Source organism: Staurois parvus, unplaced genomic scaffold (genome assembly GCF_062004578.1).
Source record: "Staurois parvus isolate SC_StPar_1 unplaced genomic scaffold, SC_StPar_1.0 ptg000145l, whole genome shotgun sequence".
NCBI lineage: Eukaryota > Metazoa > Chordata > Amphibia > Anura > Ranidae > Staurois > Staurois parvus.
Genome location: NW_028317941.1, coordinates 1,570,697 through 1,587,586, shown reverse-complemented (window position 1 = coordinate 1,587,586; position 16,890 = coordinate 1,570,697). Strand labels below are relative to the sequence as shown.

Below are 16,890 nucleotides of genomic sequence, written 5' to 3'. Positions count from 1 at the left end.
GGGTGAGAGAAGAGGGGTGAGAGAGGAGGAAGAGAAGGGGGATGAGAGAGAGAAGGGGGGTATTCAGTATGTATGCTCTTCACAACCATTGCCCCAGGCTGATCTTCCCTAGGCTCGGGCAGCCAGGATCTAGAGCTGCTATGTGCTCTAGATTTACATATGCTGCCTTCAGAGCATGCCTTTCAACAGCATGTGCAGGTCAAGCGTGTGGCCTGGTGCAGGCTTAGCAGGAATTGGATGGGAGCAGAACAGAATCAGTCTTCTCCATCTTGTTTGTACAGCACACTGTACTGGGCACTGCCAATCGGATTGGCATGACGCAGTGCACCCATCCCTGCTCCAGGCAAGGCTGGCAAGAGAGATGATGCAGCATATCCAGCACTGCTGATAAAATAGGATGATTGGTGCACTGGCATGCTGCTCTGCGTTGGATGATACACTGGATGGCACTGGTGCTTGGGGTGATTAGGCACACCCTGTGCACACGCATATGGCTACAAAGTATATAAAGCCTGTTCTTTGAAATAAAGATCTTTCACCATAAGCTTTTGGCAAACCCTTGATAGTGTTTATTTTATGCCTAAACAAAAAACATCAAACATTGGTACTGGATTTCTGTTAAGTACCCTGTGTCTTTAGCATTCATAGTCATACAGTAACAGAATATGTAACACATTTTTATACAATATTATATTGAACGCTGTAATTTTGCATTGAGACTTTACAATCCAGCTGTAGCAGTTACAGCCCAATTACGTCAATTACGTACAGTCAGAATGTGGAATCAACATGCCAGGATAATAGTTTTATCCACAAAGTAAGCATCACCAGGTACAATTTGGTCTTTGGTGTACCTGCTAATCTGTAAAAGTGGATGACACTGAAGAGTGTTTTAGACATTTTGTATAGTTTAGGCAACCATTCATGTTTGGCAAATGCTCTGATTCCTCAATGTATTGCAAAATAACCCATTTTTCCCAGAAAAAGATATGCAATATTCCTATTTTTTTAGAAACCTTTCGCTTGTGTCAAATTACTTACTTTCTACAGACACTGTGTAGGGACCAGGTGGACATAGCCACTAGGACTTTATTTGAAAACAAATGTCTGTGCGGTCCCAAGACATGCGGAGGGATCTCAGAGTCATATGTTCTATTTACTAGCCAATGTAACAAATCTTCCTATCAGAAGGCATGGGAGTCGGACCTTGGTGAGACTATAGAGGAGGAGGTGTGGGTACAACGGTCAACCATGGTGCACAGAGGAATACTTCATACCTCCCTAGTTGATAGTGAATTATAAGGTCTTGTCTCAATGGTATCTTCTCCTGGCGAGGCTGACAAAACTCTATCCTGGTACCTCGCCCCTCTGCTTTCAAGGATGCGGGCAACAGGGCAATATGTTGTATGTCTGGTGGTCCTGTCTGAAGGTCCAGCAATTTTGGATTAGATTACTCAATCTTGTCTTTTCGGTGATGGGGAGGAATATACCCAAAACCGCCACTGATCTATCGACTGAGATCCCCAGACATCTCCGAACCCTCATCCTCTTCATTATCCTGGATTATGATTAATGAAAAATTGACAAGTATCCTCAGGGACAAACAAACCAGGTTTGAAAAAGTATGGAATCCCTGGATTAAATACCTTCAAGCTCCCTAGTCATCAGGACGCTCTGGGGGTTGGGTGCCTGGATCGAGGGGACCAGTCTCTGCTTTTCTCTTCTGATTTTCATATGGATGCCAAAGGGGGGACAGTGCCTTTTGCCATACAGTATATATGGGTGCAAGGCACCACGCCTTGAGGTACTGGGAATTTACTGACAATGTAGCACCCACACCTCACAATATACCTGGGACAACACTTGATTTGCAGTTTAATGAAATGCTCTTTCACAGTTATGTCTTTATTCTGTTCTATGTAACTGGGTAATCACAATTATTGAGCATAACATCCTTGGAAAGCTATTTTATTTGGCAGGACCAGCCTGTCAGGATTGGTTCCTTTTGTCTGTATGTAACTTGACTGAGACAACCTGGCCCCTGACCATATTTGAGGATGCATCCATCTTCTGACATTTGTTTGATAATGTTTGTATCACTATATTTTGCAAAATTTCTTGAATAAAAACCTATTGGAAAGAGAAAAAGATATGCAGTGACTGTATGATAGGAAGCATGGTTAGAAAGGGCAAATAATATTTTCTTATTTAAAGGAACTCTTCAACCATTTTTAGACATACTGTAAAGGAGATCAGAGAGATATAAATAAACTTAACGCTAGGCAAACAGCTAATACACAGATAAAATACAGTCATGGCCAAAAATATTATTATTATTATACAGGATTTATATAGCGGCAACAGTTTGCTCAGCGCTTTACAATATAACGGGAGACAATACATTGGCACCCCTGCATATCTGTCAGGTAATGCACCACTTCACCCAGAAAATTGTTGTACTTACAAATGTTTAGATATTCTCGTGTTTATTTCTTTTGTTTGTATTGGTATGACACATAAAAGTGGAGAAACAAAAAGCCAAATCTGACACATTCCACGCAAAACCCCAAAAATGGACTAGACAAATTTATTGGCACCCTCAATTTAATATTTGGTAGCATACTCCTTGGAAAAAATAACTGAAATCAATCTCTTTCTGTAACCATCAATGAGTTTCTTACACCTCTCTAATGGAATTTTGGACCACTGTTATTTTGCCAACTGCTTCAGGTCTCTCAGATTGGAAGGGTTCCTTTTCCAAAACAGCTGTTTTGAGATCTCTCCACAGGTGCTCTATGGGACTGAGATCTGAACTCATTGCTGGCCAGTTCAGTACTCTCCAGCGCTTTGTCTGAAACCATTTCTGGGTGCTTTTTGACGTGAGCTTTGGGTCACTGTCCTACTGTAGGACCCATGACTTCTGACGGAGACCCAACTTTCTGACACTGGGACCTACATCGCACCTTAGAATTCTGTTATAATGATGATCACTGTTATAAGCAATCGAATTGTAAAAAACAAAATCCATGATCATCCCCCAGAGTAATACAGTGTCACTATGGTGACAGTATGTAAAAAAAAGTTTTAAAAATTGAATAAAAACATTTTTTTTGCATACTGTCACCAGTCAGTATCCCTGATTGCTGCCATCCCAGTCATATGATGGCACTGTACTGCACTGGCGACAGTATGTAAAGAAAATTGTAAAAAAAAAAACCAAAAAACACATTTTATTTAATTTCTCCATTTTCCAAATATCTGTGACAAAAATGACAACTTCAAAAAACTCGCTTTACTTCTTGCTAAATACCTTGGACTTTCTAGTTTCCAAATAAGGGTCATTTGGGGGGTATTTGTACTGTCATGGCATTTTATGGTTTGAAGAAATCAGAAAGTCACTACATCAGGATTGATCCATTTTCAGATATATATACCATAGTTTGTAGAGTTGTAGATAACTTTCACACAGATTAAATAATATACAGATTTTGGTTATTTTTACCAAAGAAATGTAGCAGACTACATTTTGTCACAAATTTATAAAGAAAGACTTTGTTTGCAAAATTTTATAACAGAAACTCAAAATTCAGTACACCTGTTGGTTACCGATTTCTCCTATGTTCATTGAAACATAGTAAACTGTGTTTATTATGCTTCAGTTTGTGAATGAATAGGAGCCTCTGTAGCTATAGGGCTACAGAGAAAGAGAATGGGGACTTCATGTCTTAAGTCCCTTTCTCTATCTTAAAAAAGAGACACCAAGGGGTTTATTTACTAAAGCTGGAGAATCCAAAATCAGACTCCCTTCTGCATAGAAACCAATCAGCTTCCAGGTTTCATTGCCAAGGCTTCATTGAACAAGCTGAGGTTAGAAGCTGATTGGTTTCTATGCAGAAGGGAGTCTGATTTTGGACTCTCCAGCTTTAGTAAATAAACCCCCAAGGGTCTGTTTATCTCCCTGATTTTTCACTAAAGTCCTCCCCCTAATAAAAAATATTAAAAAATAAAAAGTAAAAAATAAAAAAGTATAAAAAATATTAAAAAGAAACATTGTAAAAAAAATAAAATGGTAAGGCCTAGTTTGCACAGGGCATACTACGGCCATGTTTATCCACACAGGGATGCACAGCTGTTCCATGCATCCCCATTCAGGCAGTCCCATTTGGGACACATCAGGTGCTCAAACAGAGCCACCGTTCTTGATTTGACATTCGTGCAGGTGCGTGTCCCTGAATTCACACTGTCTGCTTTCATACTGTGCGCCCACACGGAAGTCAGATTTGAAGTAACTGTGTCTGTGCAGTCGCTGTGTCCCAACTGATGTAAATGGGATTGCCTGCACAGGAATGCATGGAACACCTGTGCATCACTCTGCACATAAAAACGGCCCTCACATGAGTGCACACTTTATTATGCCCCATGTGAACGAGGCCTATGTAGGAATTTAACAGGAATTTTCTAAGTTACCTTATGTTTATCCTGAAGGACAGATTGACCTTTGGGGGATTATACTGGGAAACAGACTGACCTTTGGGGATTGTACTGGGGGACAGACTGATATGCGGGGTTTAAACTGGGGGACAAACTGACCTGGGGATGATTGTACTGAGGGACAGATTGACCTGGGTGGAGGGGGAATGATTATACTGGGTGACAGACTGACCTGGGGATTATACTGGGAAAAGATAGACCTTGAGGGGGGAGGGATTATATTGGGAGCAGACTGACCTGGGGGGATTTCACTGGGGGACAAATTGACCTGGAGAGGGAATTATTATACTGGGACACAGACTAATCTTATGTTAGACAAAGTGTTAGCTTATTTCAGTGTACAAAAAAATATTTTTAATGGAAGAGTTTTATTTTTAGAATCTGATTGTGCAAAGATGAATACTGTATATGTCTGTGAGACTCTTACTTGTGGCACAGCAATATTAGTATATTTTATGGGTACAAGAAGCCTTGTTGTAATTGCTCCCCCTAAGCCCCTCCCATCATTAACAGTTTGACCACACCCACTGTTTTGCGTGCTGCACAAGCCACATTGCTCTTCTGCTTAGTGTGCCCAAAGGTACTCCTGGTCTTCTACAAATACAGCAACACCCTTGGCACAATGAAAACCATGCCCACTCTTTGCTGTGGCGTACTAAGCATATACAACATTATGTAATAAGAGGGTAATTTAAAGGCTGTTGAAGCTTTAATCAAGGACATGAAGGCATGTATAAAGGAATTCTTTACAAGTACTACAGAGTATTCACAATGGAAGCTTGATTTACTTAGTCATTGGCTGAACTAATCTTCAAGCATTAATCTACTGCCTGATTCCTCCTTCTCTGCTGTTCCCTTTTTACTGCTTTAAACTACATCCACCAGTTTTATGTAGAATGTATATTTTGTATATATTGCTTTATTGCACTGCATTAAAGTTTAACTAAAAGTATTTTGTTTTAGCTTTAGATGCAGCAGAGAGGGATTCACAACCTATCAGTTATTGCTGTCTGTGCCACCATTAGAGAGATTTACTCTTTTTCTTTAGTTTCTCCTTATCATTGAAAGTGAAAGGACAAAAAACCCCCACACTTTAGTTTTTATTTCAGAACACCGATAGAGGGGAAATTTCCCTAATGGGACACAGATGGCAAAAAAAAAAACCTGACGGGTTCAAGCCCTCCCTTAATCTATCCAAAATTAAAAATAATTCCTTTAGTTACACTTTAAAGTCATTTTTGCTGTGATATTTGGCGAAGTCATTGCTATATCTGCCACATCTGTTTTTGTTTTTGCTAGTGAAATGCCAGTGTCATTCTCTAATTTTCTTGAAAGTCTCACTCTAGTATCATCTGCCCAAACTTCAAACTGATAACACTCCTCTCCTAACAGCCAGCGGCAGCACCAGATGGGTACTTGGGGTGCCGGAGCACCCCCAACAATTCTTTAAGCACCCAAAAATTCAGATGACAATACTTGCATACATCACAAGGTTTCTTGTATTTAAATTTACCTGCACATCCTCTATTGATGCCAGAAGGTGGGCAGCTACTCGAACCGCATAAAGCAATAACCTTTAGTGAGTCCCAGCAGGCTGGTTTCAGAGGCAGATTGATATATAGCCTCTCTGTCGCCCCTTCACCAGCCCGCCTGATTTGACTTCTATGCTAAGCTGTAACAGGAGGAGGTGCCATCAGCTGGATGGGAAGGGGAGAGGAAAGAACACAGCCTGCTATGTATGATGGACTACCAGAGGCAGACAGATTCTCCAGCCTCCAGTGATGTGAGTTGCTTTCCTACACTTGATCTAAAGGGAATGAAATAGCTCCTGCCAGCATGGAGAGAGCAGGCTTATTTGTACAGTGTGGGATACACTGCATCTCCCTCCATCCATCCCTCCCGCCCTCCCTCCCTCTGCTTGCATTATCTTTAACATAAACATTGCTAATGTCACAATACAACCCTCTGTTTCCCACACTCTAAAAACAGGCCACAGCTCTTGCTTGAGCTGCTTGAGCCCATTCACACTACACTCTGTACATAGCGCACTCCAGATTTCAGATTTGTGTATGTCACTCACTACTGATCTCTGCACTGTGTACGTCACTCACTCCTGATCTCTGCACTGTGTATGTAGCACACTCCTGATCTCTGCACTGTGTATGTAGCACACTCCTGATCTCTGCACTGTGTACGCAGCTCACTCCTGATCTCTGCTCTGTATACGTATCTCACTTCTGATCTCTGCACTGTGTACTTAGCACACTCCTATTCTCTGCACTGTGTACATAGCTCACTCCTTATCTTTGCACTGTATATGTAGCTTACTCCTGATCTCTACAATGTGGACGTAGCTCACTCCTGATCTCTACACTGTGTATGTAGCTCACTCCTAATCTCTGCACTGTGTATGTAGCGCACTCCTAATCTCTGCACTGTGTATGTTGCGCACTATTAAACCTAGCACACTGTACGTAGCGCATGCCCAAACACTGAAACGCACTGTGCATGTAGCATGCTCCTCAACCCTGCACGCTGTAAACAGCACACTGCACTCTCCTCAACCTTTGACTCTATGTATAGCACACTCCTGAATCCTGCACTCTGTGTGTACTGCACTCCTAGTATTTAACAATGCCCACTGTTAGTATAGTTTGGCCAGACCAACCATTTGATGCAGCATGCTCTCCTCCTCAGTGGGGTAGGGGGTCATTTGTATTGTAATGGGAGCGTGGTTGGATCCTGCACCTATTCTTTGAGAAAAAAGCCCTGGCCACAAGTATACAGGAGCACACTGACTGCCAGTATACAGGGGCACACCGACCACCAGTATGCAGGGGCACACTGACCACCAGTATGCAGGGCCACTGGCTACTAGTACACAGAGGACATACCAAATCAAATAAAACAACTACCACGCAACCAAAAAAAAATCTCAAACTTAATAACCACAGAATCTTTTTAGCTGGTTGTTGCTAGCATTGATATGTGTTCCCACATCCCACATAATTCACGTTTTTCCTAACAACCAAAACATTTTCTTTGTCGATAGTGAGGATACATCCTCCGGATATGTGCAAGATATAGCTGATCCTAGACATCTTCTCATCATTAAGATAATGAAATGTTTATGGGTGTTTGCTAAACTGATGTGACACCTCATATGCCACTGGCTGCAAGTGCTGATCGAATGCTGGTTTTCCAGCAGGACCATTCGACAGATGCTGGTCGTTACACCGGCTTCTGTTGAACAGAGAGGGGTACTCTTGTACTGAAATACGTGTAAACCCAGCTTAACAGAGGATTTACTAAGGAGTCTGACCCCCATAATAAATGAGCTGCTAAGAAGCTGAGTAATCCCTTTAGCATTTTATCAACATTCAATTAGACATTAGAAAATAAAAAAATAGTTAAATCCCTTTAGTGAAAAATAGCAAACCTCTGTTTAACACACACATAACATTAAAACTGGCTGAATTCAGTTTAGAAACTGGAAGGGAAGACTAGTGGAGAGAGATCACAGCTGCCATTATTTTTATGTAATTGTTTATTTCTTCCTAAATATGAATTATTACAAACAGGCTTAAAACTACAATCTACATTCTTGGAAAACAAACAACAAAACCGTGAATAAAAATATACAGAGTAAAAACATTTTCCAGTCTTAAAATATAGTTGTTCTGAACCATCCATTAAAAAGCTTTTGTAATTGTAGGTCAGGATGAAAGGATAAGGATCTTTTCATGCACAAATGAAGCAAGATCAAAAAGGTATAGAAACATCAAAGTGTATGTATAGGCAAAGCCTATTTTGTAGTTTTGGGTAAAGTGGTGAAGAATGAGAACCCATTTTAAGTTTTTATTGTGCTCTGTGTACCCCAATGGAGAGAATCACAGTCTCTATTTGTTCTGTTGACTGTGATCACCAGAGCTGAAAGTGAGAGAAAATACAAAATTTTGAGTTGTCACCAGAACAAGAATAGAGGAGAAAACAAAGGGTACACCAATTCTAGTAACAAGAGGGGAAATCCCATCACTTTGTATAGATTTCCTGTCAATTACTGTGAGTCTTGAAATTTAAAGCGTACCCATCAGAATGTACACTGCCAATCTTACTTGTCCCCTCTTCATCCAAATCCAATCTAAATATATTAAATCTCTGTTAATATCGGAAAGGACAAAAATTTGGTGGGCCATACATAGCTAATGGATCAAACATGGCAGGTGGATTACCACCAAAAATATTGGGAGGTTGAAAGTTTGGTGCAATAATATATGTTGGCCAAAAGTGGTTATTTTCTGGTGTAAAATGTGGTTGGCCAGGAAAATTATTTAAATTGTTATTTTGATCATCCCCTGCCATGTTTTGAAGGTTATTACTTAACACACCAAGCATGCTCATCAGTTCTTGTATGCCGACTTCCCCCATATCAGGGGTTTCCTCACTGGGGGGAAGTCCTGTATGTGACAACCCCTCTTCTTCCATCTCCTCTTTCTCCACATCTTCTACTATCGATGAGAAGATGTCATCAGGTATATCAAATTCTTTCTGAATGGGATTAACCTTTTTAGGGACAGATGCCCACGATGGATGGTTTGGAAGCAGAAGAGCCAGCAGTAAGTGGGCATGGTCACCCTCAAGACCTATAAAAAAAACAAAAAGTACATACAAATAAGCAAGTACAAAATATAAGAGAGCATTTAGAAGGAACTCACACTGCTGATAAACAGATTTTTTTTAATGATTTAATAAGGCAGAGTTTTAAAGGGACAAATCTCTTCACAGCAAGCTAAACCATCTTTGCTGTTATATCAAAGAACTGCCTGCAAGCAAATGTCTCATATGACCTCGGTTTAAGGAGAACTAGCAAAAATTGTTCCTGTGTAATTACTATTGTTACTGTAATTATGCAAAATCAATAAACACCTGGTGTTTTAAGAGCATACACTCTATATGCTCTATAGCATGGGTGCTCAACCTGCGGCCCTCCAGCTGTTGCAAAACTACAAGTCTCATCATGCCTCTTTCTTTGGGAGTCATGCTTGCAACTGTCAGCCTTGCAATGCCTCAGGGGATTTGTAGTTCTTCAACAACTGGAGGGCCACAGGTTGAGCACCCATGTTCTATAGCAACAAATGTATGAATAATATAGTTGCACTCACTATTCTGGAGAAGGCCTGCAGTATTAAAGGGAGCTTAAAGGTCCAGTCTTCTGGTACAGAGCTGCAGCCGAAGTCACAGGCAGGAGGAGAGCTGTGTAATGGAGAGCAACCTTGGTAGTAGCACGCGTTCAAGATTTTAGATCTGAGTAACAGTAATGCTGATGTTCAGGGAGGGGTAATCTGACCAGAATAGGAACAGTATCACTTCAGTGGGGGTAGAGGAGATGGATGGTGATCCTATCTGAAGCCGCAGCCAGTAGAGTGCACGCTGTACCCCCTAGCATGTACCACAGAAGACTTCCTGCTATTGGAGGTGTGTGGAGAATCTCTTGTTGCCTAGCAATGCGTTTTGGACGTAGATTCTTTTTCAAACTTGGCAGCATGCAAAGAGGCTGAGCAGTTTATATAAACCTACAAGGGGTGGTAATTAGGTAAGAACATCTGAGAGAAGTTCCTTATAAAACATAACCTTTAATGACTATTTAAAAAACTGAGCATAATTTAAAAAAAGAGGCATATAATTATGTGCTTAAAAAATTACCATACATAGTAAAAAATAATAAACAAAAGAATATTTAAACATTAGGGAACACTATTAAAAATAAGAAAGAAAAATAACAACGAAAATGTAAAAATTTCATTGACACTGGTAAAAAGGAAAAAACTATTGATATTTTGATAAGATTTTAAAATTGTGGAAATATGTAAGAATATATTTTAAAAGATATATACAAAAAGTCGCAAAGAGAAGACCAAAGATTGTGAGATGCCAGTATGGCCCAAAAAGAGAAAACTATATAAAAAAGGTATATAAAAAAACTATACAAAAAAAAAGGGTGAAATGGTGGGGTCCAAGAGATATATAGTATTAGGGACGTATGGTGTGAAAAATTTATACAGCTAGGTCCATATATATTTGGACACAGACGCAATTTTAGATTTTAACAGGTATTTACCAAAACATATTCAAGCTATAGTTATATTATGGATATGGGCTGAAAGTGCACACTCTCAGGTTTAATTTGAGGGTATGTACATCCAAATTGGAGGAAGGGTTTAGGAATTACAGTTCTTAAGAGTAGCCATCCCCTCAAGGGACCAAAAGTAATTGGACAACTGAATCAAAAGCTGTTTCATGGCCAGGTGTGGGCTACTCCTTCATTATTTCTTCATCAATTAAGCAGGTAAAAGTCTGGAGTTGATTCTAAGTGTGGTATTTGCATTTGGTATCTACTGCTGTGAACTTACATCATGCGTTCAAAGCAGCTGTCCATGCAAGTGAAACAGGCCATTGTAAGGCTTCAAAAACGGAACAAAACCATCAGAGAGATATCAGCAGTGGCCAAATCAACAGTTTGGTACATTCTGAGGAAAGAAGAACACACTGGTGAGCTCAGCAACATAAAAAGGCATGGATTTCCATGGACGACAACAGTGGTCGATGGTTGCACAATCCTCTCTATAGTAAAGAAAAACCCATTAACAACATCCAGACAAGTGAAGGACACTCTCCAGGAGGTGGGTGTATCATTGTCAAAATCTACAATCAAGAGAAGACTTCACGAGATCAAATACAGAGGGTTCACCACAAGCTGCAAACCATTCATAAGAATGAAGAATAGAAAAGCCAGATTAGACTTTGCCAAAAAACATCTAAAAAAGCCAGACTAGTTCTGGAAAAGCATTCTTTGGACAGATGAAACTAAAATTAATCTGTACCAGAATGACAGGAAGAAAAAAAAGAGTAGAAAAGGCTTGGAACAGCTCATGATCCAAAGCACAGAACGTCATCTGTAAAACATGGTGGAGGCAGTGTGATGGCATGGGCATGCATGGCTTCCAGTGGCACTGGGTCATTGGTATTTATTGATGATGTGACAGAAGACAGAAGCAGCCGCATGAATTCTGTAGTGTTTGGAGATATGCTGTCATCCCAGATTCAGCCAAATGCAGCAAAGTTGATAGGATGGCACTTCACAGTATAGATGGACAATTTCCTTCAAAAGCACACTGCAAAAGCAACCCAGAAGCTTTTGAAGGAAAAGAAGTGGAATATTCTGCAAAGGCTGAGCCAATCACCTGATCTCAACCCAATTGAGCATGCATTTCACTTGCTGAAGGCAAAACTAAAGGCAGAAAGACTCACAAAGAACAAATAAAGACAGCTGCAATTAGGCTACGTTCACACTAGCGTTGTGTGCAGGCGGCAGAGAGGCGTTTGGGAAGCGTTTTTACCGCTTCCCAAACGCCTCGGACAATTCTGTACATTGCAGCACATGGTGCTGTTCTAACGGGAGCGTTAGCGTTGCGTCACGGCAAAACGGACACCTCTGGTCGAGTCAGGAGGCATTGAAGCCTCCTATTCTAGTCTATGGTGCCGCTCTGCAAACGCCCGGCCGGCGTTTGCAGTGCGGTTGCGACGCGGTTGCGGGGCGTTTGCGGAGTGGTAACACCATTCAAACTTCATTCTAGGCATTTGTGGGACGTTTTTAATGCTCGGCAAACGCCTAGCAACCACCGCTAAACCGTGCATGCGGCGTTTGTGAAGCGTTAAAAAACGTTCCGCAAGCGCCGGACCAACGCTTGCCAAACGCTATAGGGGCGTTTGGCAAGCGTTGGTAAAACAGTCAAGTGTGAATGAGCCCTTAGAGCCTGGCAAAGCATCAGAAAGAAGGAAACCCAGTCTTTGGTAATGTCCATGGGTTCCACACTTCAGGCAGTCATTGCCAGTAAAGGAATCCCAACAAAACATTAAAAATGAACAATATTCATTTGTCCAATTACATTTGAGCTCCTGAAAATGGGTGGACTGTGTATAAAAATAGTTGCAGTTCCTAAAATTTGTACTTGATATTTATGCTCAACCCCTATGAAGTAAACCCCATCTGCCTGATCTTGGATTTCAGACTCTTTGATGATGCAGATAGGAGCATTTGCACCTGCAACCACTAGAACCAAACAGGTGACAATTCTTAGGCTATATTTGCAAGGACGTTTGTATCTGCTAGCAGCTAAACGCCAGAAATTTGCACTTGAAAAAGTTTAAATATTTCCTGCAGATAGTTGTGGTTTTTAAATAAGTTTAGCTGCGTTTAGGTGTATCAGCATTTTCAGACATTTTTTCTAAATAGCCTATTTTTGGGGGGGGTGTTATACCCCAGGTGTCTCCTCTTCCTTTCCGTGGGTAGTTTTCTGAGCAAGTGCTGTGCAATTGAAATAGAATACAGAGGCAAAGCTGATGCTTACCATTGTGTGCCTGCTGAGAAGAAGAAGATTGAAGGCTGTTTCACATACACAAGAATGTAGCACGCATTCGGATGCGAATCCTGAACGTTCCCGTGAGGTGCAGTTTGAAAGCCCATTAATTTGAATGGGTTGCAAATCACACCGGAACATGGAAAAAGTAGTGCATGCACTACTTTTAAAAATGCACTGCACCAAACTGCATGGAACTGTGGTACTTTGCGGTTTGATGCCCACAAATTAACTACATTCCGATCTGTGTTTTGGGTGCCGTTAACAATACAACCGTTAACAACCATATACAACCGTTAACAACACCTGCATGCAGATTGCAAGGACTGTGAGGTCACCTGTGGTGCATGGAACATGCCTTTCCCACACCTTGTTCTGGTGTTAACCAGGCCTGAGGCAGACAAAGAGGCAGAAAGAGAGAGGCAAATGAAATGAAGATGGGTACATCCCCTACCATCCCAGCATCTAACTAGGGGATATTATGTCCTGATGTAGAAGAAAAACAAAACCTATCCTGATACATTTTTACAACTTTATCAGAATGTCAGTGTCCACCTTTGACAGCTTACTAACTATTGTTAGACCACATTTGAAAAGAACGAATACCAACAGGAGGATGAATGGGAACCAACCTGAGGATGAATACCAACATTTCAGGAAGAAAAGGGGAAGTGTGTCACTTTCTGCTGCTAAATGCACCACAGTATCTGCAGGCAAACACAATGCACATTTAGCTGCAAACAAACAACCCTGGAACCAGCACTCTCCTTTTCCTAAACACAGCTAAACTGTATGCAACTGAATGTTGCTAATCATTATGTATAAATAATATGATTACTTTGCATTGTGTGAATCCAGCTGCTTTTAGAAAAGAATTCTAATTACAGCTAAACTCTGAAATTTAAACATCCGTGTGAATGTAGCCTCACTTGCAAAGAAAAAGCTGCCATCATGACAAAAGGCTAATGAACATAACCAAAAGCCAGTTCTGTAGGGTACGTAAACATTGCACTAAAACAGTATTATGCTGCACAGAGCGAGCTGCTTAAAACTTCGTTTCTACCAGGCTATGAAACAATTGAGTATTGACATGATACTTTTTTTTTATTTGCACTAACATACAATTTTGAGGACAAGCTTTCGGGGTATGTCCCCTTCTTCAAGGTCCAAGCAGTACTATTATTACAAAGTTTTAGCAGAATGTTAGAGATGTGGGGGATGAGAAAAAAAAAAAGCAGAAAGAAACACAAGCCCTGGGTTAGCCTAGAGATACGACACAGCAAAGCAAAAGCAAAGACTGGGGGGGGGGGAGAACAACACTCACAGAGAGAGTCATAAAAATGTTGGATAATGATTGAGGAATCCCATGTCCAAATTAAGGCCCTTATCTCTTGTGCCAAATAGAATTATCATTCTTAGTTCAAAAGAACTAAAACATTGAGGTCTTCCATAATGTGGTCTGGTTGTGCGAAATGGTGTCTCACAGGTGTGCAAAAGTCATCTTCTTTATGTTCCTTGATGGTATGTCTGTGCAAATTCATCCTTGTTTGCAACTTCTGTCCTGTTTCGCCAACATAAGATCCTTTGCTACACTTTCTGCACTGGATAAGGTACACAACATTACTGGAGGTGCAGCTGTATGATCCGGAGATATAGAAGATCCTTTTTGTGTCTGACACTTTTTGATGGATTGATTTGGTTGCAGTTTTTTATTGCAGGGTTTGCTTCCATTATTTGTGACCTCATAATCAGAAGGAAGTTTCCTACAGATTAGTTTATTTAGCTGATTTAGTTTACTGAGGTTGGGGGGTTGTCTGAAAACTAGTATTGGGGGTTGCTGGAATATTTCTTTCAGAGTTCCATCCTCTGTTATGATGGGTTGTAAATCTTTGATTATTTTTCTTAAGATGGCCTTATGGCCTTTTTTATATAGGCTGAACCACAAAGACTCCAGGATGCCACTTCAGCCAACATCGCTGCAATAGTGTTCAACGGCATTATCCCGTTAATTTTAGTAAGTCTAAAGTAGATATGTCCCTATTCACCAGTGAATATATCCCTAAATCTTTTCCCAAGCAGAGAGATTTAGGGAACTCTCTAACCAGGAGACATACTGAATCTATGTCCTCAAAACACGAAGCCCTAATGGTCTCAATGAAGAGTTGGAAGTGAGTACCATTTTTTAAAAGCTTAAGGTCTTTTGTTAATTTTTGCTGCAATTTATTTAAACTTTTTTTTCCAGTACCAACATTGGTGCATATACTTACTGTAGATTTACTAAAACTGTTGTACACAGAATCTGGTGCAGCTGTGCATAGTAACCAATTAGCTTCTAGGTTTTATTTTCAAAGCTGAATTGAACAAGCTGAAGTTAGAAGCTGAATGATTACTATGCAAGGCTGCATCAGATTCTGTTTGCACCAGTTTTAGTAAATCGCCCCTAATGTGTATATACGCTATTGTTCAAAAATTTTAGGCAGGTGTAAAAAAATGCTGTAACTGAAAAATGCTTGAAGAAATAGAAGTATTAATAGTTTATTTTTAGCAAATAACAAAATGGAAAGTAAATGAACAGGAGAGAAATCCAAATCAAATAAATATTTGGTGTATCCACCCTTTGCCTTCAAATCAGCACCAATTCTTCTAGGAACACTTGCACAGTTTCTGTTTTGTTTGAAAATGATTTTTATTCATGTTTTGCATAAATACAGGTACATAAACCCAAAACTGCGCATCACAGAGCACCAACCATAGTATAGGCCGCAAAGGGCCCTGAAAAATTACAAAGAAAACAGTAAAACCAACTTGCGCTATCGTCCAATAACAGAAACTGACCAGCATAATTAAGAAAAACAAATTTTCCCCTCCCCCTTTAAACGCCCCCACCCCCCATTGGATTATTATTATCCAGCGAAAACACTCCAATAGTGTAACCTCTTCCAACCATTGACTAATGGTAACACAGATGCAAATAAAACAGGTAATTCCTCATGCAGGTTATCATAGACATAAGAGAACGTGAGGAATACCTATATGGCTAAATGGTAGTGGGAACTTGAAGAGACCTCAGTACAATAAACAATGTGGCCTACACCGTCATGTCAGGGGAGGAAAGCCGCGCTTGCCAGACTTTGTTAAACCACGACCTCTAGACAGGTGATTAGCCTTGTAATATGGGATCATCATATTCACTAGACCTTTCCAGAAGGAAACTGTGGGGGCATTGGGTTTCTTCCAGTATGACATACTTGCGAGCACAGAATAATAAGATGTAAGTAGGGTTCTATGAGCATTAGTTGGAACCACGTTGTCTACTAGGCCAAGGAGGCATACAGAGACAGACAGAGGGACAGGGGCAAGGAGAACCTCTGTGATACAGAAAACACTGATGGACTGGCAGTTCCAGAATATACAGTATAATTTGAAATCAGCAGGGGAGTGGGAACATCGCTGAGGAAGTAGGGTACATTCCAGCCAACCTAGCTAGGGTATATTATATTTTATGCAGGAATTGGAAGTGAATCAACCTATCCTTAGCCAATACCAGGTGTTTGAATGTGTGGTCCCACATATTATTATTATTATTATACAGTATTTATAAAGCGCCAATAGTTCGCTCAGCGCTGTACATTACAAAGGGGGACAGAACATGTGACAGAACAATACTAATACAATGCAAAACATGAGGGAATTGAGGGCCCTGCTCTTTCGAGCTTACAATCTAGGAGGAAGGGGACGGTGGCACAGGAGGCGATAGCTGTGGGGGATGGAGTGGTAAGAAGAGTGGAAGAGGTCAGCAAGTTAGCAGGGAGTGGTCATCCCAGTCTTCCCCTTGGACACCCGGATCTTATTTAGATCATAGCATATCAGGATCCATTCCACTGCCAGGTGACCAATATGGATCATGAGGGTGACTTTGCAGCTGTTGATAGCTTCCAGGTTCAACTTGATGATTGCAGCAGCATACGCCTAAGCAGCTGAA

At 40.7% G+C, this 16,890-nt stretch overlaps 1 protein-coding gene across 1 annotated transcript in view; it reads right to left on the bottom strand.

The window, feature by feature from the left end:
• Nucleotides 1-8,063: 8,063 nt before the first annotated feature.
• The window catches only part of SPOCD1 (SPOC domain containing 1), a 222,845-nt gene continuing 214,018 nt past the window's right edge, over nt 8,064-16,890 (bottom strand). The window contains exon 13 of the mRNA XM_089673946.1: nt 8,064-9,134. Coding sequence (XP_089530072.1) covers nt 8,653-9,134 — 482 coding nt within the window. The 3' untranslated portion in view covers nt 8,064-8,652. The remainder of the gene's footprint in view (nt 9,135-16,890) is intronic.